This window comes from Glandiceps talaboti, chromosome 15 (genome assembly GCF_964340395.1).
Source record: "Glandiceps talaboti chromosome 15, keGlaTala1.1, whole genome shotgun sequence".
NCBI lineage: Eukaryota > Metazoa > Hemichordata > Enteropneusta > Spengelidae > Glandiceps > Glandiceps talaboti.
This window is the reverse complement of record NC_135563.1, coordinates 12,730,713-12,757,615: the sequence shown is the minus strand read 5'-3', so window position 1 is coordinate 12,757,615 and position 26,903 is coordinate 12,730,713. Positions and strand designations below refer to the sequence as shown.

At 35.2% G+C, this 26,903-nt stretch overlaps 1 protein-coding gene across 1 annotated transcript; it reads left to right on the top strand.

Annotated features, from left to right (window-relative positions):
• Positions 1–1,461: 1,461 nt before the first annotated feature.
• Positions 1,462–26,685, top strand: LOC144446230 (growth hormone secretagogue receptor type 1-like). The gene is made up of 2 exons (XM_078135981.1): positions 1,462–1,837; positions 25,751–26,685. The coding sequence occupies exons 1-2, from the start codon at positions 1,462–1,464 to the stop codon at positions 26,683–26,685; spliced, it is 1,311 nt and encodes a 436-aa protein (XP_077992107.1).
• The last annotated feature ends 218 nt before the right edge of the window (positions 26,686–26,903 follow it).

Below are 26,903 nucleotides of genomic sequence, written 5' to 3'. Positions count from 1 at the left end.
TGCATGGTTTTCTTGTTTCATTGTATTCTCTAAGTTGCTTATGAAACGCGTCACGTCCATTGTACAAAAGTAAGCGGGTCTAGAAGAAACCATGTATAGCATTTGACCTTTGGAGAAAGCTGTAAATGCTTGAAAGGGTTTTAATTCGGTCTCATTACATTTATTTTATATTTTATCAAAGCTGATCCCCAAAAAACGCTGTGACCATGGAGACATAATTTGAGAGTTCAATTTATGATTTAAATTTGCCGCATCATTCATATGTGTTCCTAATATACATATATTATAATTCAGAATTAATTTGTGTTCTTTCATTAGACTGTAGAAAAGAATGTTACAATCTGTACATATACCCATATTTGATGAATAATGCAACATGTACTGACAAATACAAGTTGTCAAAGAGTGCTGAGGAGATTAAGTGTTATCATTGACAACTATATATGTTTAATACGTGTATCATATAAACACATGAAGATGACAAACTCCATAAACAGAAAACTTTGGAGAAGTCAAATATGTCCTAGCAGTTAAAGTGCGGTTGAATCATTTCCTGATCCATATGTTTCCTACTTAATACATACATATAGCTTGCTATTTTGTTTGCAGGCACAAAATATCTTTTCCCACATGAAAAGACATGTGCACGTAACGGCAAACAATGTCTTGTCTTGCTTGACACATCTTAGTTGTATTTGGTCTTTGGGGTATTTTCATGTAAGATTTACAAATAAACCTGAATCTGAGGGAACTATTCAAATAAACCCGTAGCTTGTAAGCTGTTGGATTATGTGTTGTTCTGAAAGCTGATATTGTGTATAGTTATGTTGGTGTCATTATTTTGCCGTAGTCACGACAACTGGGACAGGTATACCTCAGGACAAGAAGACTGTAAGCACAAACTCAGGGAAGGGATCGAACACAAGCACCGAAATAATCATACAGTAATTTATATATCTATCGAAACTGTACAGTTCAGTGTCTTTCAAATGTAAATGTGAATATCTAAATGTGAATATCTACTTACTTTTTGTCTATATAATATAGGCAGAAAGAAAAATTAAAAGATGCACAATTTGCTATAGGCTTAAGGATACAAAAAAAGTAGACAATCATCTCCAATGCCATTTCACGAAAATCTAGTTTTTCCATATCCTAAGGGTCACGATTGAACAAGAAATTCATTGATGTTACGATTAGGCATACGGAGTAGTGCGCCTGCGTCGTTCAAAACATCTACACATATATAACGCATTGGTGCTTTCGTAATTCAATTCATACTGTGGAAAGCAGACATTCAGTTCAAATTCGTAATGTTCCAAACGGGAGAACTCATCTGACTCTACAGTTATTTAAAAAATACTAATTCGCAGGATTCTGTACGTTTTATACGTAGCGTTGAATTTCGCTTAACAATTACGAACATCGAATCGACTCACCGAGCAAGCATATCTACGAGTAATGGATAACCACATGTTAATGCCTGATTTGAACAACCTAACTTTAGCAGAGGATGAATCTGGCGGCTTACTAAGCAATACTTCTCTTTCCTTGAGTAATAACATTTACCAGAATGATTCCTCGCTTTTCGAGATTGAATTTCCCATACCAATGTTGATCATGACAACCTTGTCATATGCTGTTATATTTCTGTTCGGTGTTGCTGGGAATGGACTGGTTGTTTTAGTGGTATGCAAAAACACTGACATGCGAGCATCTACAAATTTCTTTCTCGTTAACCTCAGTGTCGCCGACTTGCTGGTACTTGCAATTTGCATGCCAGTTGCCCTTTTGGAAACTTATATTTATAGACCCTGGCTACTTGGCGAAACCATGTGTAAGTATACAACGTCGATTTGTTTGCCCTTTAACATTAATTTCACTGCCTTTCGAAAATTTGCTTAAAATAGTTCTTTCACAAAACTTGTACAATTTGCTTTCAACAGTATTGTCGGTTGTATCATCAACGATATGCACCTATTAATAAATGGCCTCTTCAAGCAGATTGATAAACATACCTTTAAGTGACTCACAGTGGTCATTATACGTGTACAGATATTCAAAATAGAATATTCAAGATATATAATTTCGGGAAGAATTTGAGAAATTATAAAATGCGCTTAAGTAGATAACTACGTAACTCAATGCCAATCAATTTTGTGATCTCCGATGACTTCCTACTCTTGTCAAACGTTGAAATCTTTCATCGCAAAGAGTTCTTTATACAGCTGTCGATCTTTTATAGGGACGCGTACTGTATGGAGGTCTCCTTAGACCAATTTGAGCAAAAGGTCATTGAATGATCATTTTCCTCATACGTGAGGCGTACTATCTGACAAACACGATTTAAAAAAAAAACTTATTAAAATCATGTTTTTCTACCAGTGCGTGAACATTTTAAGCATCAGTATGTACTATAGCGTTCGATATTGCGTGTCTCTTTGATGGGTTCGTTTCTATGCACGCATGAAAGGTGTGTAGTAATTGATTTGAGGGATATACAGTCTAGTTCGGCGCATGTGTATTTTTACTATTGACTCTGATTACCAAAGGGTGAATAATTCGTGAGTGTTTGTTGTCTATTCATTATGAAATCGACAGAGATGACAGTATCGAATTCCTGTCATGTCTCTTTAAACACCAGGTCACTTGTGATTCCTAAATTGAAATAGCTTACGGTATTCTTGAATCAAAGAACAGAGATTTCATCAAACAATTTGCTGTGTGATTTTGTAAGTTTGTGCGTTCATTTTGACTCCTTCATACAAGAATTGAAAAAAAAAATAGATGAATGGATTTTATTAATTAGTCTGGAGCCCAAGTATAAACACCTTGCAATATAATGCGCGTAATTCTGTTGATACTTCATCCATGATAACCCACAGATTAAGAATAGGACTGGAATCCCTTAGGGTTTGTACATTTTCAAGATGTCGGCCAATATGGCTACTAGATCTGCCTACACCAACATATCCCACATCGTTTCCTATGTGACTGTGGGGATAAATGTGGTGTCTATACTTATGTTTTGGGGTCGAGACAGCCATTTAAGTCATATATACTGACCCAGTACCTTTATTTTAACTGAATTGGAATTGGAAGTCAATATCACCCATTTCATAGCTGTCCAAAAAGTGAACTAGGCTAAATGCTGTTTTTATTTTAGATGCTACGACCATTTTGATCTATGTAACCTTGTCTTGGATATCAAAGATTTTACTACCATTTAACCGCATTCATTAGTAGAAGATTATGGTCATTTTCAAATGGCCGCCAAACATCTGGACCACTAATGCAAGGAGTTAATCATATTTTATGTCTACTTCTACGCAGGCTATTGTGAGGTGGAGAAATTTCAATGCTTAAATATTTAAAGGAAGTAGCACTAAAACCTTGTAATAATTATGGTAAACGCAAAGTCTCTATTTGATACAGATTATCAACATATGGTCTTACTGATATCACTGATTCCATTCCGGGGCCTATGCACCTTTAGCCAAGTGCAACAAAGGTGAATGCAAAATAAATCCATACATTCACACATTGCTTTTAACATCAAATATGTAACAATTAATTTATAAATATCTGGTGGTTTAATTTGTACAACGACGTAAAGTATATATCCTTTATCAACAAGGTATATGGCTGTATTTATCTAGGCTCACACGATTCTGAATCCTGGTGGATGAACAGATAATGATTATCCCAGCATATTATGTATTCACAGTTGAAAAGATATATTTACATAAATTTACACAACAATTTAATATCCTGAAAGTTGTGTGGAGTTCCTGAACAGAATGTTTCTATTCAAAAAAATAGTGGATGGATGGATGGATGGATGGTGAATGTCTCATGGCAATTATTTGCAAAAGATTCATTTAATATTGTCTATTGTGCGATGAACAAGTTAAGATTGTCTTTGAACTGAAAATAAGGATTACATACCCTCATCGTTCTATGTCACAACAACCCGTGACTCGTCACTGATTGTGCGAGTCAAAACTTTCTTAATCGCCAATATGTATCCTATTTTGCATGAATTGTGTTTGAGGAGGTATAATTATATTATAATTCCCAAGTATTTTTCTCAAAAAGATATTTCCTTGCTGAACAAAGAAAAAATATTGGAATATAATCCAAGCTTCGTGCGACCGGAAGTCTGACAAGTCGGAGGAGCTGGTGCACAATTCCCTTTAAATCCCATTGTTGTTCGTCTTAAAAATTCTTACGATGTCATGAAATCACGGGCAATGTATACGGTTACATGCTTTTGTCGCAAACCGTTAACCACGGGATTTATATCCGAACATTGACACCACCGAGGTTGGTTTATTTTCAAAATGCTATTAACAGGAAAGTATACGGTGTATATGTCTACAATAATCGTATCGGCAGTACATTAATGCAAATTGGAAATATTGATACTGTTTTATCGCTTATTGCAAATAAGCCGATGGGACAGTCATGTTTGGAAGTATAACGTCATCATCATACCAGTTTGTTTATCTCTCATTAAATTGTATTTTAATATTTTACGAACATTGAAAAGCAACGCACGTCATCACAAATTTTGTATTACGGGCTCCGGGTATGCACAATAGCAAATAGTTACTGTAATACCTATTACAGCTAAAATATTAAACATGACTTCTTTTCAAGAAAATACATACCTCGCCAATCGCAATAGCCTCCATATTCTATATTTTATAGTATTCCTGGTCAATATTTAGACTAGCACCAGTTCCATTGGAGGTTTGGTTTTGGTCTCGTAATCTTTAAATATTTTGAATTTGTTACTTATATTTTATGGTACATAATGATTACATTTTTTTTTATGTTTCTATGTTTTATCACCGTTTCCCATAATCAAACCGTGATGTTACAATTGGTCCACAGCGGTGTTCCTATATGTATTATTGTCAATATACTTTTGATGTCAAATTTGTCACGATACCGCCATGCACAAAGTAACAGATTTGTGTTACTTTTTTAAATTCGAGAGTATACGCATAAAACTGCAACTCGGGAATATAGATATCCAGTTAGACTCATTTCACAATAACTGCCATGTGATGTACGACCCCGTATTGAGGCATAGCAACGTAGGCGGTGACATTTTACTACCGGTAATTTAACTCTGTTCATCAAAACAATCATACGTAGAGGGAAGGCCATTTTTAGTTACCTAGCAAACAATGGTTAGCATAAAAATTCGCGTCTGTTTAGTATATCAACACGTATTTGACAATGGCCCAGTATATAAAAGACTTCATGAATTGGTATAATGCTCACAGTGTTTTTGTATCCAACTGTTGAATAAATCATAGGTCAAACATTAATGAAGTACTTAACATTTTGTCTACGAAAATTAACTCAATTATTACGATGACAATCCAGCGTCTGGTTTGTAAATTTCTTGTTGGGTTATTATAAGCGAAACGTAATACGTTGCCATTCAGTTACAACGAACGCTCTCAATATAAGCTCATTGTGTATGGCGAGAACTCTCACATGATAATTTAATTTGTACGTACAGATGGATCGTCCTTCGATTAGTCCTGTCGCAAAAAACTCTCCTATCTAATTATCAGTCGGCCACACTGCATGATTGTCAACTGAATTACATTTTGTAGTCATTACAAAATACGTTGATTGTTGTTTATTTGACCAAACCTATCCTCAAAATAGTATAAATATTTGCATGATCAAAAAATGGCTTAACAATGGCTTGTAAAGGCAAAAACCATGATATCGCACGTTACCATTATTATAAATATATAGCTCGGCACATGCGTTTTATTAATGTTTTTAATCCTTAAATGTAGGTTCCGTTGATGTTAAAACATTTACTACCTCGTTTCAGTGACTTAAGCAATTTGGATGACCATGCATGTACATGACGCCGTGAAAACGTGATAAATTCTGATATATACAGGCAAGGCACATGCAACTGGAAGGTAGACATAGATATTTTAAAAGACTTCGAACTTGTGTATTATTTATGAAATCTTGTTCTGATGTTTGATGAACCTTCAAAGTATAGAGCTGTAACCAGATCGCACTGCGCTCAATCCATCTCCTGTGCTTTAATATTTCACGAATCACCAGAATATCCATTTCTGAAGCGTCCATTATTATCCGTCATACTTTTAATCGTAATAGTCGACTATTTGTGACTATGTTTCGTGCATCTCAGTAACCCGTACACCATATTCAATGCAATCCATGAATTTGTACGCTTGAGTGATTACTCAACCAAGGCAGACATAAAATGAATATCTGTCAGATAGTATTCACATTTATGTAATCACAATGTTGCACTACTGCGTGATGATATCGGTAATTATGGTAACGTTCACTTTAGAGTATTGCTGACTACAAAACGTTGGATTTTCAATGTCGATATCTTATATTGGTCTACACAGTACACTGCGTAAATGTTCTACATTTGTTATCTTTGAATATTGGCTGTAGACAAGACAAAGCATACTAAAGGGTCGTATATCCATAGACACACAGGTATCAAAGTGTATTAGCCTAGGAATGATAGTTCCCTTTCAACAATGTAACCTTCAAATCCCAAGGGTCATTTGCTTTTCTCGACCCCAGTCGTCTCCAAAAAACGAACATAATCGACGCAAGGGAAATTATGAAATTTCCACGAAGGATAATTGAAGTCCTTTAACAATGTATCCCCAGTTCAGGCAATTGTTTTCTCGAAAAAGTAATGTCATTACATAGCTATAGTCTAAGAGTCTGCTGGTCCGTAGAGTTTATATATTGTATACTTCTTCGGGGTAGAATGTATTTATATCTATATTATGATTATAAGCAATACTTTGTATACATTTTGCTTTATCTCAGAATTGGCTACAATACAAACTTGAACCTGTTCCCATCATCCTCGTTATTCGAATTTATCCCTGATTTGAAATGATCACATGGAGATTTTGAAAAAATATCTTTGCATAAATATACGGAAGCAACGTTTTGGTATTTTTCGGGAGGTGTGGTGGAGGTTAAATCCGTAATTCGTTTACGATACTGTCTATACTTAGAATATTGATTTTTGTACTTATTGTTATTGTTCCTGGATACAACCCAGCAGTCGATTCAAATGTTATATCTACTGTTTATTCATAAAGAGGTATGGAAAGCAGGTACCATAACAATATTAAGACAACATCGAAATGTGTGTATAATGGTCTCACTGACAGATAAAGATAGGTATGAGATCAATTACATAAACATCGGAACATGGTAAGAACAAGGTCAATTACCGTTTACAAATTTAGAAAAAAGGCACTTGTTCTTGATTGATATTTGTGTGTACAAAATGATCCATTCATCCGTTCTGCTACTCAGATTCATCGAGAAAATCAGTCACGGTTAGACTAATATAGTATATTGCTCAATACCATACTCTAAGACGATGAGTATTCATATCACGCACGCTGGCTTCCGCTCACTTTCCAGCAAACACTTGGGATAATTCTTCTCCAAACACAGTTCTATCAATGGAAGCCCCTTAGACAGTGTGTTATTAGGTGATATGTATCCACTGGGGCACTTTCTTAGGGTAATATCTCTAAATCCGATCTTTACTATCTCTACAACGAATAGAAGCAACCTAAAATCTAAGACCAAATATGTTCTATTCACAGTGTACAATTTGGGGATTTCAAGGCTTAAATTAAAGGTTAGGTAAAATACTTAGCAGCGAGGTTGTTTGCTATAGCCTTTGGTATACTTCAGTTAAACAGCGAAATATAACGGGGAATTCTGTCGCGGTACTTGATCATTTCAGTCCGTTATGTTATATTTTGTCCCGTTTTATTATTGCAAGCGTTCTGTACAACACGTGTTGTTAGGAATATTCCTTCATTGCTGGTTTCATTCAATCAGACATAAACAAAGATTGGATCAACTTTATAAAAGGTACTATACACTTCTAATAGCTGTTTATAAGTGCATGTCTTCGTACAACAAGAGACCTCTCAAAGTTTGACTGAAGTTGGCATTTATTTATTCCTGCTAAGTCCAGTTAATATGCTGACGTCTGTTATCTTATTGGTGTCACGACATTAATGTATTAATGTGGATACTCCTAAACCCCTTTGATATTTTCAAAGAGCCAACTTTATAGCAAGAACACTTAAGGGAATGAATTCCACTGTTTTGAAATATGTCATAAAATAACATCTCTTGTTTCAAGCACTTATAACTGGACGATAACCTGTCTGTTCAGTGCCGTTGTATAGCACTCTGCCTCTTTTTTTTTCTTTTTTTTTTGGGGGGGGGAGTCATTGAAATGCGGAAGCTCTCATCCCAACTATTGCGTGCATATTTTTAAACAAACGTTCTAGATCTGGCATTCTGAAAAGTTTAATCTGGAAGAAAAACTAATTTGAAACAAAGTGACCACTTATGTCCAGTATTCACTATGAGCTTGCCAGGTTAAAACACCCTAAGTTTGTTTTCTTCTGCAAGCATATATTCTCACCATAAGATTAAATGCCACAAAGAAGCCTAATTTAGTGATATATCCATAACATGTGCAACCAATCTTCTGGGACATCTGCGGAATACAAGCAAGTTCGTTTGATAATCTCGTGAAGATTACTGAAGGCATCATTCTATTAATTCACATGAAGTATAAATTTGATTCATACAGTCACATCCATCAGCTTTTTTGATTAAATCGTGTATCCTCTTATAAAAAGTAACTTCAAAATAAGCTACTGGAACAATCAGGACACGACTTGCAATTGGATGTCAAAATAGGTCAAATAATTGGCAGACCTTGGAATTGTAATTGACCCCATATGGGATTCGAGTGAAGCTTTGATTCATTGTAATGTACAAGGTTTACAATTTCCTTTAACAGATCTCGAGACACATTCGTATTGCAGAACCAAAATCAGGTATCCAAGTCGACTGTTTGCAAGGTGCAAATGATTGGATTTTGATGTCCTGCAGCTGTTTCCTCCCTAGTACAGTCTTTTGATTTGTACTGTTGAAAAGTAAAACAGGTGGTTATATAAGTATACACCACAAATATAGCACCGTACTACTTCTTGTGAAGCTACCGATTGTATAATGATAGAGTTGCGATAGTTAGGGGTAATAAAACCTCCCAAAACATCTATGTCTCTTCTGTTTTATTTTCCATTTCCAAACAACTTATAGTTAAGTTTGAGTACAAAGTTAAGTACAAAACATTTTTGCATAAGACTTTCATTTATATTACGCCCATAATACACAAAACATCAAAGATCAAATTATTTGATATATCTAGGGTTTTCGTAATCGGTCTATGACTAGTAAGAATATTTTGGAAATACGAAAATGTGGTTAATATCAGTTTCGAGTAGGCGAAAGATAGATTTACTAAGGTTATCATGGCTCTTGGCATATTGACTGTGCCATGGATGTTCATACAGCCACCATCAATGCTTATACGATAGGGAAACCAATACGGTACTAGATGCATTTGTCTCATGTAGGTTATTTTAGTGGAATTTTATGGTGCATTCAACCACAATATCCATACAAACGTAAACCGCTTCCAAAAAACCCCATTTCCCCCCCCCCCCAATACCATATCTTACATTTGAAACAAGTTTGAAACAAAAAAACGTTCAGTGCATGGAAATCGGAGTGCATACATTTTTGCAAATTTAGACATACAGAACACATTCTTCTTATAGTTTCAGAACCATAAAAGTGAATATTAAAACAATTCTCATCTAAATTAATGATCATTTATCAAGTTTAACATAAAGTATGATGGCAATTATAGTTACCTTAGTACGTAAATCATGGTCACGTCACCAGTTGGAGTTGTCCAGATATTCCATTTTACCTGATTATATTTGATAAATAATAACTCATTGTACCACTTTAGCGACTAGAATAAAAAGGCTATCATTGGCAACTATGGAGCTATAGTCCGTCTATTAAAGGCTAACATTGGCCACTATCATCATGCTATAGTCTATCTATTAAAGACTATCATTGGCCACTATGGAGCTATAGTCTATCAATTAAAGGCTATCATTGGCCACTATGGAGCTATAGTCTATCTATTAAAAGGCTATCATTGGCCACTATGGAGCTATAGTCTATCTATTAAAAGGCTATCATTGGCCACTATGGAGCAATAGTCTATCTACAAAATGCTATCATTGGCCAATATGGAGCTATAGTCTATCTATTATAAAAAAGGCTTCCATTGGCCACTATCGTCATGCCAGAGTCTATCTATTATAGGCTATCATTTTCCACTCTGTGTGCCTTTAACAGTATAAAGAGTTGCTGTTTTAAAAAGAAATACCAATGTTGACATGCAATATTGTTATATCAGCTACACACCAGGTCATTCATAGAAAATGATTTGTGTATGATGTCGTATGTTACGATTGACATGTGTTGTACAAGTAATACGACCATGTCTGAGGTTTACATAAATGACAAGTACATCAATCTTGTTGGCTCCTCAGTCCTTGAAGGTTTTCTTTATTTTCTTGGGAATATCAAAATCCCAATTTATAAACTCAAAGTTCATCAGTAGGTCAATGGTTGTTTCGAGCAGATGTTTAATGTGCGGTTAGCCTTAAAAGATTGAATATAACATTATTGAAAATGGTTGAATCCATAATAAGTCAATGCAATTGGAAGATCATATAGGGGGGCCAGGTTGTTTTAATAGGTACATTTTGTTGTGTCGTTGCAGTTGATTTGCCTCTCTGTTGATAAAGTCATTCATGTGCATGCAAACGTTAATTGGGACTGTCTCTGATCTACAGCATAGTGCCCAGAATGTCTACTCATTATAATGACTAAACACATACGATAAACCATCCGTACTAGATACGAGGTATTTTCCAACTCGGAGTCAATAAATAGGCTGTGCGTCTGCTCAAGTGCTTTTACCATATTCTGATACAATCTCCATTCATTCGTACAACTGCGATCGAGTCCAAGATGAGGGTTAACGCCTTAAGTCATTCAGTAATGGTGAACTTTACACTTATTCTGGAAACTTTTAATCAGGAAGAAACACTCATTCACCCCGAAAAAGATTAGATTTCAACCATTCACATTATTAATGGTGATGACTTACACACATATAAATTAATGCCTTGCAATAACTACTTAAACGTTTCCAGTAAATACTTTTATTTCATACTTTTATTTATTTGGTATTGCTAAAGTCTTAAAACTATTTGTCTTACCGTCAGGTTCTTCCACCATTACTTAGAAATTGACAACTACGTTTATAGCGACAGATACATGCGAAAGAATCATAAAGATATGAAATGAGAAGGTAACATGTGTGAGATATTATCATACAATTAATGTTTAGAGTTTCCGCTAAGTGCATACCCGGAGGGTTGTCGATATAAAACACCGAATGACATTTCTTGTGGGAAAATTGTGGTTCAATTACAATCTAGAAAGTGAATTTTTGGAGTAGATCGATAAATATGGATTTGTCATTTGTATGAACCTTGCCAAAGTTCCAATCAATATATATTTATACATGTCTGCCCATTTAACCAACCAAAATTACCTAGAAAGTTTATTGTAATGTATCAATCAATGTCTGTGGCTGGGGGTCTGTGAACCACAAGTTGATCATTTTTGAACATCCATCCATCCATCCAATGGCATCCATCCATCCATTCATTCAATCAATCACCCACCCATACACCTAGACAGACAGACAGACAGACAGACAGACAGACAGATAGACAGACGGGCAGGCAGGCAAGCAAACATACATACATACATACATACATACATACATACATACATACATACATACATACACAGATAGTCAGTCAGTCAGACAGACAGACAGACAGACAGACAGACAGACAGACAGGCAGGCAGGTTGGCTGACAGGCAGACAGACAGACATACATACATACATACATACATACATACATACATACATGCATACATACACACACACACATATAGACACACATGTAGAGATGTAATACTATGCTTTATTGATTAGAGCAAGTGACAGAAAAACATGTTTCTCTTACTTACAGAGGTGAAGCACTTCGGAAAGTAATTTGTGTCAGTCTTAGAGCACTTGCTCCATACAAAGGAAATGTCTTTTATTTTCTTATCTGTAGTTGACATCTCTCCTAATAACATGTCACGACTTCGTTCTACCTTTACTAACTTTGTTTTTGAAATGACCCCTAACAAAATTAAACCCTAAAGAAACGGTCATACATTCACTCTCATTGACGTCATCGGTGAAACAAGAAGAACCAGATTCCCTTCTTTTCCAGAATACATGTAAAATAATCAGCCGGTCGGTATAGAGTGTCGACACAATAAAGTGTCTACTTACAGTATTCTGGCACTGTTTTATTTTCTTGTACAATGCGCATAAAATACCAATCTGACTAAAATATGATGTAGTGAAAGCGGCTAAATGTCTTTATTTGCCTCTATTTCCATTGTTCTGTGTCTTTTGTTTTGTTCTGGGTGATCGCCACCTTTCCGCATCTGACCCTGTGTAATAGAAAATCTATTTGAATTCCAAGGATCGTGGAAGATTTCTTCAACCAATCAGCACACTTCTTTCAAAATCGTTCGGAGAGACGGCGCCGCCACCGATGGGTCGTGTCGTCAACACAATCATCCGTATTTACGTAGTTTTTTATTTAAAAATCCCCAGTGTGCGCAGCTGCAAACATAAGGCTCGTCCAGATCGGCTACTCAAAAGCGCGCGATTCAAACGAGATTTTCCATTACACAGGGTCAGATGTGGGAAGGTGGTGATCACCCTGGAACAAAACAAACGACACAAAACGATGGAAATATGGGTAAATAAAGACATGTAGCAGCTTTCACCACAACATACTTTCCTCAGATTGATAAAATACACGCAGACGTTAAACACTTGAAATTTGTGATTGTGCCGTTGTTCGTTTATAAGAGTGCATTCCTGTGGATAGTTGATTACCGCTCCGTGATGGCGTATAGCATTACATAACCTACTGACACCATTCAGTTGCTGCAAAATAGCTACATCATAACCAAATCACTAAATTTGTTCATTTGTTATGTGTTCTCATAGTGAAATGTGCAAATACAAATAGCAACTTATATTTTCAAATACCATGACTTGCATTGTAAACAAAAACTACAAAAAATCCTTTGTTGATATGTGATGTACTCCGTTAACCAAACTTATAATGAGTTTCCTTTCCTCTTTTCCTTTTCTTCAATTTGATTGTCATCAAGATGACGTTGAATTTGTTATTGGTAGTGGCTAAATACTTTGAATTGGTTCATTAAACGTTGTGTACAAATATTTGGGATGTCGAGGTCGTCGCAAAAGGGTTGTCGACGGTCGAGTGGTTAAACCACTTGCCTCTTATTACCACTGTTGTCGGGGTTCTAACCCACTCATGGTTTGATTAAATTTACCACGCTGTAAGTAAGAAGAGTGTCGTTCATTTTGGCTCTACCGAACAATGCAGGTGTTCCCCGGGTATTCCGGTTTCCTCCTGCATTAAGATGACCCCATGAGGAATGGCTCTCACTGGCACTGGACATCTTGGGAGATAAGCGTTTATACACTTAAAGATAAAGACTATTGTTGTTTCTTCTCAAATATTCTTAATTTTAAATCTACTGAAACTAGTGTTGCACATTTAACGGTCCCGAGAGTGGACATCGGCTGTCATACAGCATCATGCTCTTACACATACGGTAGCCCTCAACTTAATATGCCTTCTACTTTAGGAAGATGGTACAAGTATTCTATGCCTACTCTATTGTTACATTACAGGCATTGTGTGCCCGCTTGCATAACATTAAGAATGAGACATCACGGTGTCGCACTATATCTTCTCGGCGATTGTTTCAAACCACACATTAAAAAGAGCAGATGGTTCCACCTATCAGTATCTTGTATATACCTCGGCAATGAAATTATAACGATGCAGTAACCTTTATTCCCGCGGCCTTCCTTAATTGACTTTTCGTGTTGTGCTAACAAACAAACGGTGTATCATTTGAAGGTTAGAGTATGAGTTATAACATTGTAATTTGATCGAATGGGAATCACTGCATAATTATCTTGTCGTGACATACAAAAAACTCTGGGATTAGTATTAATGACTTCATGTAGAACAGTGCACTGTGGTCTTAGGACTACAAGATGCCATGATTTGTAATTCACAATTAGCTAATTCATGAAAAATATAGTTTAATTACTTTAGGATACGGTGCTTTCTAAAGCTTCACAATTGGCATTGTATCATAAAAATTAGGTGAGTAAGTGAATTGTTTGTGCTATCGATCACATTTCCTGGAACGTGCTGCTATACTGTAAATGCTAGAAACACGAATCAATGCGATATTTAACAGAGACTTAGGACTGTCGGGTGGAATAATTTCGCCTTTTGATATTTAAGCACCATAAATAAATGATCATATTCGGTCACAAATACTTTACCTCGCAAACAAGATTTCCAAATGAGAGGATTATAAAGCTTTAGATATGTGAGAAACTATTGTGACGCGGGTGACTGCAGATCTTTATATATATATATATATATATATATATATATATATATATATATATATATATATATATATATATATATATATATATATATCAACAATTATCTTACTACTGTAGTATGCACTATCATAATGTCACACTATTTCGTATGTTTTGTATTAGAGTTTGCAAATAGAAAACTGAAAAAAAGTGTATTCTACAGTATTAGTATCATAGCGGTATTCCTTTCATCTGTCTTTCACATGAATGTTTACGAAATACAGAACGTTTCCATTAACTATTTATTAATTAGCATTCTTCTTGAGATACTTAGATTGGAACCAGTGGATCAAGAGCGAAGTTCAAATATTTAATCATCTCAACTTCTCCGTTAGGAACATTCCAGGTGTTCAGAATGATAGCGATCGATCAATCGCAGTAATGGATAGTAAAGCATGCTATCAGGTTTAAACCAATTGCTAAGATAATCGACTAATTGCAGACGATCGTCGGCCATCAGACTAAAAATGTTTTTCAGACATTAATGTGTCCTCTCGTCTGGGGGTTTAAAGTTAAATACACATGCACATGATATTGAACGACACATTGCGCGTACAGAACGTTAACGTGTAACTTGGAGCATGTACACTAAGAACAAAACGATTCGGCTTATAATTCGATATAGAAACATTCAAACCTGCACTAGCTGCAACTGTGACATTTAGTCATCAGATAACCAACGATATATTCACTAGAAGTTGGTCCATTGCGTATACAAAGACACTGTATTTGTTAATGAGTGGTCAATATTATCTGTACGTAGTGTTTATTGTATTGGCAAGTTTAAACAATGAGAGATAGCTCGGTTTTGAATCTGTCACATATTAAAAATATACTAGTTGCTATTTATAGTATCACGTTTCAATCAGAAACTACTGTACAATGTATTAATTAATCGTAAATGTTAAAAAAGCTACAATTTGACATGATACATATTAATGAGTGATCGCTATTATCCGTACGCACTACATACATAGGTTGAAAAAGTGATCGCCGTTGAAGGTCCTGATTTTTGGTTGTGGACACAAAAATCAATTTTATTTGATTCATCGTATATACAACTACAAAAATTACATTTCCCCTCAATTGAAGCAATACTGTTTCATGGTATTGTACCTAGCAAAACAGTTAATTTTTTTAAAAACCTATTCCATTTGCAGCATCTATTAAGAAATATAATGTTGTTATATCACAAGTATCATAGTTTACAAGTAATGCTAATGTAACCTATTTACATATATTCGGCATTGGTTAAATACAAACTATGACCTATATTTACGCGAAATACTTTTCTCCAATAGTCTCGCAGTTATTTTCATATGTGAAGCATTTTGCCAACGGCTCTTTAACTGTACGTGCCTCTGCTAGCTATTCGTAAAGTAACTTTTTCATTCATTGTCATAGACATTTTGTTCCTGTGGGGGAGCACAAGAGTTGAAATGAAAGATGAGTGTCGATGTCATTATATTGCAACTAGTCGTGCTCATCTGTTAAACTTGTTACCTTTATCAAAGCTCTGCCCCCAATTTCAACAGAGTACAGTATCACCTTCAGCTAATTTGACTGAATAATGCTTCATATCAAAATATGGATGACTATGAAAGCAAACTCGTTTTAGATACAACAAATATCGACCTCCATGTGTAATCGGACACATAAACCTCTTTTTTTAAGAATGTCAAATGCCATATTTCCATACATGCGATTTAACAACATTCTACAATTTCCGGAACCGATAATAACATCAGTGCATTTGGCGCTACACTGAATAATTCATTGAGGTTTTTTTTGCTAACAAGGCAGTTCGTGATGTGATAAAAAGACACGGACTGTTTGTACTGGTGATGATCTTTGAGTGATATACTGACCTGCGTGTTTCGAGAGGTTTCCGCTGTCATGCACGTGGGACATCGTAATTTCATTAACTCCTAGAATTACCTGTGCTATATTAGGTAAGCTTTCAAGGAGATTGTATGCCATTGAATTCATGAGGTTTCACGAACGAGACAGTATGAGTTAACATATTCTTTCCGAGCAGCATCTTCTTAACGTGTATCTATTGTCATATTGTATTGATTAATCACTCAAAGTACATACCATATGTTTCCAATGTCGAGTGTAAACAAACACCCATGGATCATTTCATTCGCCTGTATGTCAATGGAATGAGTATTTTTGGTTTAATCCCTACTAACAACTTTAGTTTGAATCTATGGTAATGGTTTAAAAAATAGTTAAAATGTAAATATTAACTACTGTAGTATTTAAATATTAAAGTATCATGATGTAAAAAGATGATTTGAATGTTAACAGCCGTGTAGTATTTTCTTTTCCAGCTCATTCCTGACCAATATAGTTCTTTCCTGAAGTAGTAATTATTAATTGTATTTACGGGATATATTTTTGTTTCCCGACCAGGATGTTTACACATACGAAACTATAACTAATTGGGGTGTACACTAGTACATGTTAATCATTATGTATAGCGCCACAAGATTATAAGTTTATTCATTTTCATGGTGTTCCTTAAAACAACAGAATCGGGTCACTCTGATAAGGTACGCTGGTAAGTTGAAGAGAGGACAGTGCCTTACACGTAAATTATGTTTTTCTAAAGCGTATGGCTCCAATTAAGGTTTTGATTGTGTTGACGCACGGATTCATACATAATTGTCACGTATCAATGTCTTTGCTACTTGCGCACAATGTGTCAAGGTAAACGTAATATACCGGAATTGATTTGCAAAATTAATTGGCAACAATCATCTGTGTACTTTGCTAAGCTCTTTACACAGTCAAGTATTTAGAACAAAAACACGTTACAAGGCGCCAGCTAACAAGTAAACTCGTGTGTTCTGCTAGAATTTCACTTGCTTTTTCAAAGTTATAAGGGAACACATGGTAAGGTCGATTTTCTTTTTAGTTTTACATTTATCTTCAAAGTCAATGTCGTGACTCGTTAATTAAGTGGGATGGGGTTGACCTTTCACTTCTACACAAGAACAATATCCCCTATGGTATAAACAATTCCCTACTTTCTCATATGAAGAACATTCAAACTAATATTATGGCAAAATTACCTCTTGACAATTACTCTCGGAAAATCAGTCCTCCTCGGAAAAATTGCTGCTGATTAGATCGCTTTTCCGGTGACTGAAATTAGGAAGGTAATTTGGCACACATCTACAGAAATCTAACAAAAATCAGGCCACGCACGTTTTGATTTATGATACATTGTACATCGACATGTTCACAGTCTGTTACGTAAAGGATGCATCAGTTAATATTTTAATATATCCATATCGGTTTGGTGGGCATGATGTTCTTTACCTCAACCTACATCTAATATTACTGCTGACATATATACAAGTCTCTTATGCTACGGATAGATCATTGCCTTTCATGGTTTGTCTCAAGTGATAGGCAGCTAAACTGTTTTAGATAACACATTTTCATCCGATTATTTTACGTTTAGTATTTTGTTTAAATCATTTCTAATAATTGTTCACAGGGTATTGCACCGGAACAACCTTACAGATAATTTATAAATCTTCATTACTGGGACAAGCCACTAAAGAAGCAAGTCCACTTGTTATCAAAGAGTACCAATATTTACACATGTGATGATGGGCTCTTACATAACACAAGTAAACAGTGTAGTTCACAGCGTAAGATCATTTCTAAGGAGTGGGTCAATTGAGGCAAACCTTATCTCCGTCTTATATCAGTTGTTATCAATTTATTAGGCTATTATAAGTAACACTACAAACAGCTTTAGAGATGCAAACAACTTTTATGACACCCGTTTTCGTCAGGCAAGCCCGCGGGTTTGTTGCACTTGGACCGTTAATGGCTTGTGAATGTCATGTTAAGTGGTCAATTGTCCTAGAACACTGTTCTTCTTCAACATAATTTACTTACAATGCCCTATAGTGGTTGATTAAGGTTAACTGCTTAATTGTGATACTTATGCATATACTGGTGAATCTAAAATTGTTGCATATACAATGCTATATGATTCAATTGCAATCTTAATAATGACACGATTATATTGTTAAAATGTGCCCGGTTCTTCTTTGCCCATGGAGAAATTCATGACACACTGAAAATTAATTTGAAACAATGTGACTTGATTTCTTTTACAAACACAACGAACATTACTGATGACAGAATACAATTTGCTGATACTCACAAAGTTTTGACGTGACGCGAGGCCACAAGGATATCTCCAGCTGTCATGCAGTAATACTTATAACAAATGTTTGCTTTTCGCTAATAGTATTCTTCTGAGATGACAAAAGATCAACAGTGTCAAACAATGCTGGAAGAACAATGGCTGGAAGAACAATGGCGTGATCTCATTGTTTGGCTACTTTTCATATTTGTCAATATCTTTTGCATTAAATTAAGGCAACAATACTCTTCGGCTTATTCATTTATGGTGTTGATGATGTTATCATGCAATCATTTGCGTATTGTATAACTTATGTTTAGGAGAATTTAATTTGATTTCGCCTAGACTAGGAACTTAGATCTGCTCCGTGGCTACTTCTAAAAATGATTCAAAGTTAACCATAAACACTATGTGATGTCTGCTAGCTAATTCCCTTTAGTCCAAGTGATCCCGTGTAAAGGTGGAGATATGAGCGTGATTCGAGTATAGTTACATAATCTGTCAGCTAGGTGCGGAGATCAGAGAGTAACACGAACATCATTGTTTTTCATATATACAATTAGTGGCAATAAAATTAAGAGTGTAAACCATGTCAAAGTTCACGGCGCTCTTCTAGTAAGTAGCTATTATCGAAATACCCCTTTAAGTTAGTAGTTTTTGATAAAGACACCACGAAGGTTTTCCAAATCAGTGTCCATATTAATTTGTACAAATAGTTGGTGCCCAATCAAATAGAGTACTGCTAGCGCTTGAAAGTATAGTTGCCACATCTGAAGTTTGTGATCAACAAAACAGAAATCGTACAGCGCAAATGTCTAAATTACCTGCATTTCGGCAAAACGTCTCTCTGGTCAAAGAGTCGGGTATGCTTACAACTATCTTTGTAATTATTGTAATGTACAAAACCTTCAGGCTCATGGAAAATGTCTGGATGTAGTCTGTGTAGATAAATTTCTAAATGGCACTTTTACTTGAATATATATTGTTGTCAATGGTTCCTTTCATGTTCCTGCTATCTTCATGCCCGTTATACTTTTAAACATAAATATGAGTTAACACTTTCAGAGTAAGTATTCGTGTTTACCTAGCTCATTTGGCTAAATAAATTCCCTTCATTCAAGATGTTGATATAAGTTCCGGTATGAGCATCTTGAAATCGAGTGTATTTAAAACATATACGTTGATTTGTTAAAATGTTACTTCTCTCATGTATACCTTTTATTACTTTGTCTTCGGCAAATACTGCGATATATGTATTGCACATATATTTCTAAGAATTTGTTTTCAGAATGTCTTGTAATACTAGATAATCAAAATAAGTCAAGATAATCTATGTCGATCCAAAATGACATTTGAGTGTTTCAAAGAAATAATAGCCGGCATTTGCAATTAGAAAATGGAAAAGCAATATCAACATTAAAGTCATCAGTTTGACATAAAAGCTATTTTCCGATATGGATTTCTATGACATACATCAGAGGATAACCGTACTGCAAATGAAAGCGTCTTTTAAGCAGAGAAATGCAGGATTTTTGTAGTGATTGATGGGTTGTACTCCCTGGAAAGACTTTCTTCCCTCTCTGGTTGTCACACATGTTAACTAGGTTTGCCTCTGTTTGCCCCTCAATATGGTCCCCCATACACACCTGGAAACATGGCCTCCCACTAAACATTTTTTTCATTCAATGGAACACTTTCATTAGGCCTGCATCCATTCAGAACGATATGTTTTCCGGACACACATAGAGACACGAGCTAAAGAATGAATGGTCTGGCTTGAAAGATATAATCTCACCTACGTATAATCTGAAAGCAATTTATCACTTATTTGCCAGCTGTCCTCTTTTCTGGTTTTAGTAGACTTTCATTTACGAGTTGGCTATGAGGTCGGCTGTAAGAACTTTTAAACTGAAAAGGGTAATATATCTCATACAGTACATTGTGACAATTACTTCCAATTTAATTCATGTCGTGGAGACTTAATGTTCAGCGACCATTACATTAAACTATATCAAACAGTAATTTCAGAGCTTTAACCCACATCGACAGTCCATTAAGAGCATTTTAACAACAACAATTACCCCCTTTAACTAACTTCCTGTACGAGTACTATTCAGATTATACACATTTGCCGTTACAAATGTATATTAAATGAGACATTTCTCGTCTCATGACCGGATATATAAGTTGCAGTATTGTGTCCACCTCGCCTCGTCCTGTCTGAACAATAAGAATGTATTTTGCAAAGTAAGTAATTGGGCAGCAGATTGCTTAAAGACAACTCAATGTTATTTTCAGAACTCTGTTTTGCAAATCAATAAATGTGATACACGGATTAAGATAATTGGTGCTAGTTAACCTTTACTACACAATTTGTTTCATTTTAAGTGAACGGAGTAAGTAAAAAGTAGCTAGGTGTATTCAACAAGAATGGGGCCACCACTCATTATTTTACACAGGAAGCAATAAAAACGATTACTTACTCAGTTTATTTTAACTCTAAACTATTTCGCTTAGGTTGCCTATCCCTTTATTTTATCGACCTTTGTCAAACATAAAGGAATTTAGTATCTGTAGATGGAAAACTCTATAACAAGAAACAGGTTTTTCCGCCATTAACACCATAATGAAAAATGTACTTTCATCAACTAGATATGGGGTCTTTATTATGTAATGATTTAATGGCATGGAATTGGATAATGACTGGGTAATGAAATACAATCACAGACAGCTCTGTCTTGATGGCCAAATTATTTGCCAAATCTTTAATTTCCTGGGTAACGAAATATTGTCAGCAGCTATATATTTGGATTATTTTTGCAAATCTGACAGATGTGTGTCATATCCTGTTATTTTTATATTACATTCGACTCCTTAGGTGACGTAAAGTCTCGTATCAATTCACAGTGCGGCAAAGGCTTAAGATTGCGCAGGTGCCTTTCTCGAATATTACACATTGGTACCCATTATACAAATATACATAAGATGAGAGTTCTTTGTATCATTAGAGGTAACAAGATTGCAGGCTAAGATCGCAAAACACATGGGAATATTATGGTATATATAAATTACCCATTCCAAAACAGAACAGATGTATGAAGTTTTTGAATGACAGTGTTGTGAAAGTGTTGTTAACCTTCCTACACACAAGCAGACATCAGCTATATCAGTCACATCTTAGTAGTAATTAAATATTGAAAAACGTAATACTAGTTAGGAGTATATTGTTTCAATAATCTGCAAAGATGGAATGGGTTCAACAATGTTCTATATCATACGGTGGCATACCGTACTATTCATTACATTACATCCTTTCATATTGTTATCTTTTATTTTTCTGATTAATGAAATTTGTAAAAAAGACGGCTGCATTATGTAAAACATACAGAGTGTATGCATTTTGATAACTACAGATGTGCACAAAAGAAAAATATATACGTAAAACAGTTACTGACCTCAATTATGTTTTGAAAGGGTGTGGATCAGGGAACAACCCACTCAGTTGACAAACAGTTGTATTATATATATTGTCACGTTATTGTACTTAATGGTAATAGGTCCAAAATTCAAGGTAAAAGTATTCACACATAAACTGATAAAATTCAGAAAATTTAATTTATTTCTTTTCTCAAAGATAATGCATAGTAAAGATATTACGAAAACAGTTACCTTTTGGACCGTATCACTGCCTTCAGAACGCATAAGTTCTATAAACATTATGTATGACGAGGGAGAGTAAATTTAACACTGATGTACTTATTTCGATATTGATTTGACAAAAAATTACATTTTGATAGAAAATTAAACTCGTCCTAGACCTACGTCACAGAGAGTATATATCCTAATATCAAGGTCTATATTATAAATTCAATTTGAAGCCAATGTGCTTCACATCTACAGCCTCTAACCATCATGCAGACCCCAAACAATTAAGTACTTTTCTGGATGAAGTGATGATTTAAAGTTCCTGTAAATTATAAATGCGAAACTTCATAATAAGTGGATTTACCAAAAAGTCTATTTACAACAACATTTTACAAATAAATCAATATTGTCAACATGTAGTCCATTCCAAACTATTTCTAGATCACATTTATATTAAATTTCCAATTTCTTTTACCCAGGTACCTCTAGTACTTACGCTAGAATTTGTGTATCTGTAAAAGCATGTCGTAACATTTCTCGGGTATCTTTGGCTTGGGGTATCTTTGGCATGTTAAGGAGCTTAGCCCAGTATTTGATACTGTAACATCTTCTTTTTTTTGCAGTTAGCAAATAAATAGCTATGGTACCTTTCACAGTCCCCAAGCAATTGTATTTCAGGTATGGTTTTAGGGTGACCTTTAAAGATAGTGTTAGGGTTAGGTGAAGATATGCATAAGGATAGGTTTAGACCGAATGATACATACACGACGTGTACCCGTAATCATGAGTGAACATTCTTCACAACTTACCTCCGTTTTTTCTTGACCATATTGTTATGACCATATTATAATGTTTATTAAAAATATTCTTCATTTCATTCATCTTAACATATATACAGGCTACACAGAGGATTTAAGGTTTCTATGCCATCCACCTAACAAGAAAATGTAAATCATTCATTTTATCTTACAAAAATCTGTCATTTGATAAATTGTGCATGTAGTATCTGAGATCAGAGAGGTATTCTATATTAGGTTCGTTGATTGGCAGGTTCTTTTTATGTGATATTTGTTACTGCCTAGGGAATTACGTTTTCAGAAATGTCAATCAATCTTGGAAAGCTGACCTCTCCTGTCACATATGATGGCCCTGTTTACTCACATGGTATAGGAATATAGATACATGCGATTATCGTTTTATAGCAAGAAGCTTGAAGCAGTAAAAATGTTATGTTTTTTGTAATATGCACATCGCAGCATAGCGCATATTGTTTCGAAAGGTGAAAGATTACATTTTGAGTATAGCCATTAGATGAGTATACTGGTTTCTAATTTCAAATTGTTTTGACTGAAGTACCTGTGAGATACGGTGTTGTTATGTTTTGTCGCCGTCTCACTCATTCATGCACAAACTAGTATCTTCTACACTGGTTTTCACACCGAGTGTTTGTTCGGTGTGATAATAACCCAGAAGATAATAGATAAAGCACCATGTTAATAATGTAACTCCTCTCTTGGCAATTGTAAGATTATGGGTGTTTTAATTTAGATTTGAGGAGAAGAATGGGCAAGATGCCTTTATTTAGTCAATGAAGAATGAATTATATACAGCTGAAAGAGAGAAAAGAGTAAAAAGTTTTATATCACCACAAAGTCAGTGAGTCAATTGATCAATATCACACACAAAATAAGATTTATTTCAACACTAAAATTAATCATTCAACCTAATAATCAATCAATCAATCGATCAAATACTTGCTCGCTTCACCCCGTGATGGTACCAGTGGTTATAGCGAATATTGAGCAACAATATTAATATCAAAACAAGGCATATTTATTTGACAACAACAACAACAACAACAACAACAACAACAACAACAACAGATTGGGTGATATTGTAGCGGATATTCACAAACTGAGATCGGTATAGATAATGACAAGAAGAATATTCGCAAAGAGAATTTCTTTCAGTAAGTGTGATTGATTTATTGATTGATTGATTGATTGATTGATTGATTGATTAACTGTTCACGTGTGTAAAAATCAATTTAAATGCGAGATTTACTGGCAGATGACATACAATCTGTGACATCCCCAATAGGTTAAAATATTGATGAACTCATCTGCGGTAGCTACATGATGAACGTCTCGATACGGTGCATCATTGTTGAATGTTGTGAATGTTTCAAATGTCTATTTTGGTTTGTAACCTAAGACTGGTTATCTATAAGGTCAAAGAGGCAATAACGTGAGTACTAGTTACAAAGTAATATGACTCTTATAGAATACGTCTCATATGTTGAGAACGTTCTTAATTTATTAGTCGTTTTAAGGCGTAATAGTATGTGCATGTATTAAGCAGTTTCATTTGAACATGTATAAACAGAACAAGTATACAGTGTGTGTGTTTGTCTATGTCTGAGACTGTCTCTGTCATATTATGTATGTGTCGTTGTGTATGTACACAAGAGAGTAAGGGATAAATTTTTCTGTAGCCTTCTTCCAAGCCATTCTCCTAAAATGCTGACATGTCCAACTATATGGCATCTTATTGCCCCCACAGTTTGCCATTCAACACCACTATCTGACCACCTGCAATACAGTAATTCGATAATATTAAAGTTGCTTCTCTCAGTGTAATAGCATGTCGGGATTGAAATGTTGTTTTTTGACTTACGTTTTGCTAATGCGTTAATTCAGTAGATAAACGTAATTGGTAAATATATATATATATATATATATATATATATATATATATATATATATATATATATATATATATATATATATATATATATGTGTGTGTGTGTGTGTGTGTGTGTGTGTGTGTGTGTGTGTGTGTATATTGTTATTCTTGATGCGTACAGTACGATGGAATATAATTTTACATTTGATATTGGTTTCTGTTAGTGAGATGTGCGTCATGTGACTTCTGAGTACCTCTAAATAATCGATAGGAAGCCATATCAATATGTATTTTTCTGTTGGCACGAGTGGACTCTACTAATTGAGTCTGACATATATCCGTTAAATAAACGTCTACTTCATTATGACCGTGTACTTTTTATATATATTTGCTTATATCAAATTGAAGACAAGGTCGACGTTGATTACATAATACCTTGGCACTGTCATTGTTGGACTAATTTCAATTCCAAAGTTGCTATATTCTTTTTGGCAATTTACTTATACCTGATTAAACATATGTATTTATTCACCATAATCTTTTCTTTTTTTCGGGGGGGGGGCGCTATAGAGTTTAAGAGACACGGTCATTTTCTTCAATTACAATTTCCTTTATATGTTTTGTCTGTTTCATACACACAGGTAAGCTAGTACCATTTCTGGAACATTCGACCGAACAGGCATCTGTTCTGACGTTGGTCGCCATAGCAATGGAACGCTACATAGCTATCTGTCACCCTCTGAAGGCTCAATACACCTGCACCTCTGATCGCACTTTAAAAATCTGCGTGTCAATATGGGCAATATCGACATCAGCAAGCCTTCCGTATGTATTTATGGCGCGATACCTGCCTTATCTTGATAGTGACAACACTGTGAAATACGCGTGTGGAACATTTGTAGAAGGGACACCTTCAGAAGTCTACATCATCATATCAGCCGTTGTGTTTTTCTTTGTGCCGATGGTAATCCTTGCCGTACTTTACGGAAAGATCGCCATTACTCTCCGATTCAGTGAGCCAGCTCATCAACCAACTGAACGAACAATGTATGCTAATGGTAACATTCGCGGCAGGAAAATAAAGTTTGAAAATAATCAAGACGCTATGAGGGCCCTACGCCTAATGGCGATTATACGGCATTCGCCTACCCCTGGCAAGAGCAGTTTGTCTGAAGATGATGGGATGAGAGAATCTTCGAATATCCTAGCTCGTAGGAGGGCAGTATCTATGCTAATCGCAGTTGTTACTTTATTCTTTATTTGTCTTTTACCTCAACGAGTTGTTTCTCTGTGGCTTGTGTTCAGAAAAGAAAATACTGTGCCAAGTATGGGAATCACTGGTTTACTTTCCTTGATAACCTTTTGTCGAGTTATGTTTTATCTAAATTCTGCTATCAATCCTGTCATTTATAACATAATGTCAACCAAATTTAAAATAGCCTTTCTGGGCGTTCTTGGGTTTAGACGTAGGTCATCGGTGCAGAGGATAAGACGAGGTCCAACTTTCACATCAATATCAAGGGTCACGGGACCGACGAGCAGTCTTAGAAACGCATCACAGGGAACAAAATGCTGAATGTGACACTACAAGGCAGACGAAAACTATGAGTAATATACTCAACACAGTTTGCTTCATTATATTTCGATTATAATAGTTGTTTAATTGCAAACTATTTGTTTTTAAGTTTCGATCTGTAAAATAAGAAATTTAACACCTTACTAGTGTCAACACTGACTCTTGCAGAAACAACAACAAAGTTATGAGAGTAACATTGTTTTATCCGGAATATTGGA

Excerpts from the sequence above, each read along its gene's own strand:
- LOC144446230 (XM_078135981.1), top strand. The coding sequence starts at position 1,462 with ATGGATAACCACATGTTAATGCCTGATTTGAACAACCTAACTTTAGCA. Across the intron at positions 1,838-25,750 it reads GCTACTTGGCGAAACCATGT|GTAAGCTAGTACCATTTCTG; the intron begins GTAAGTATACAA and ends TCATACACACAG.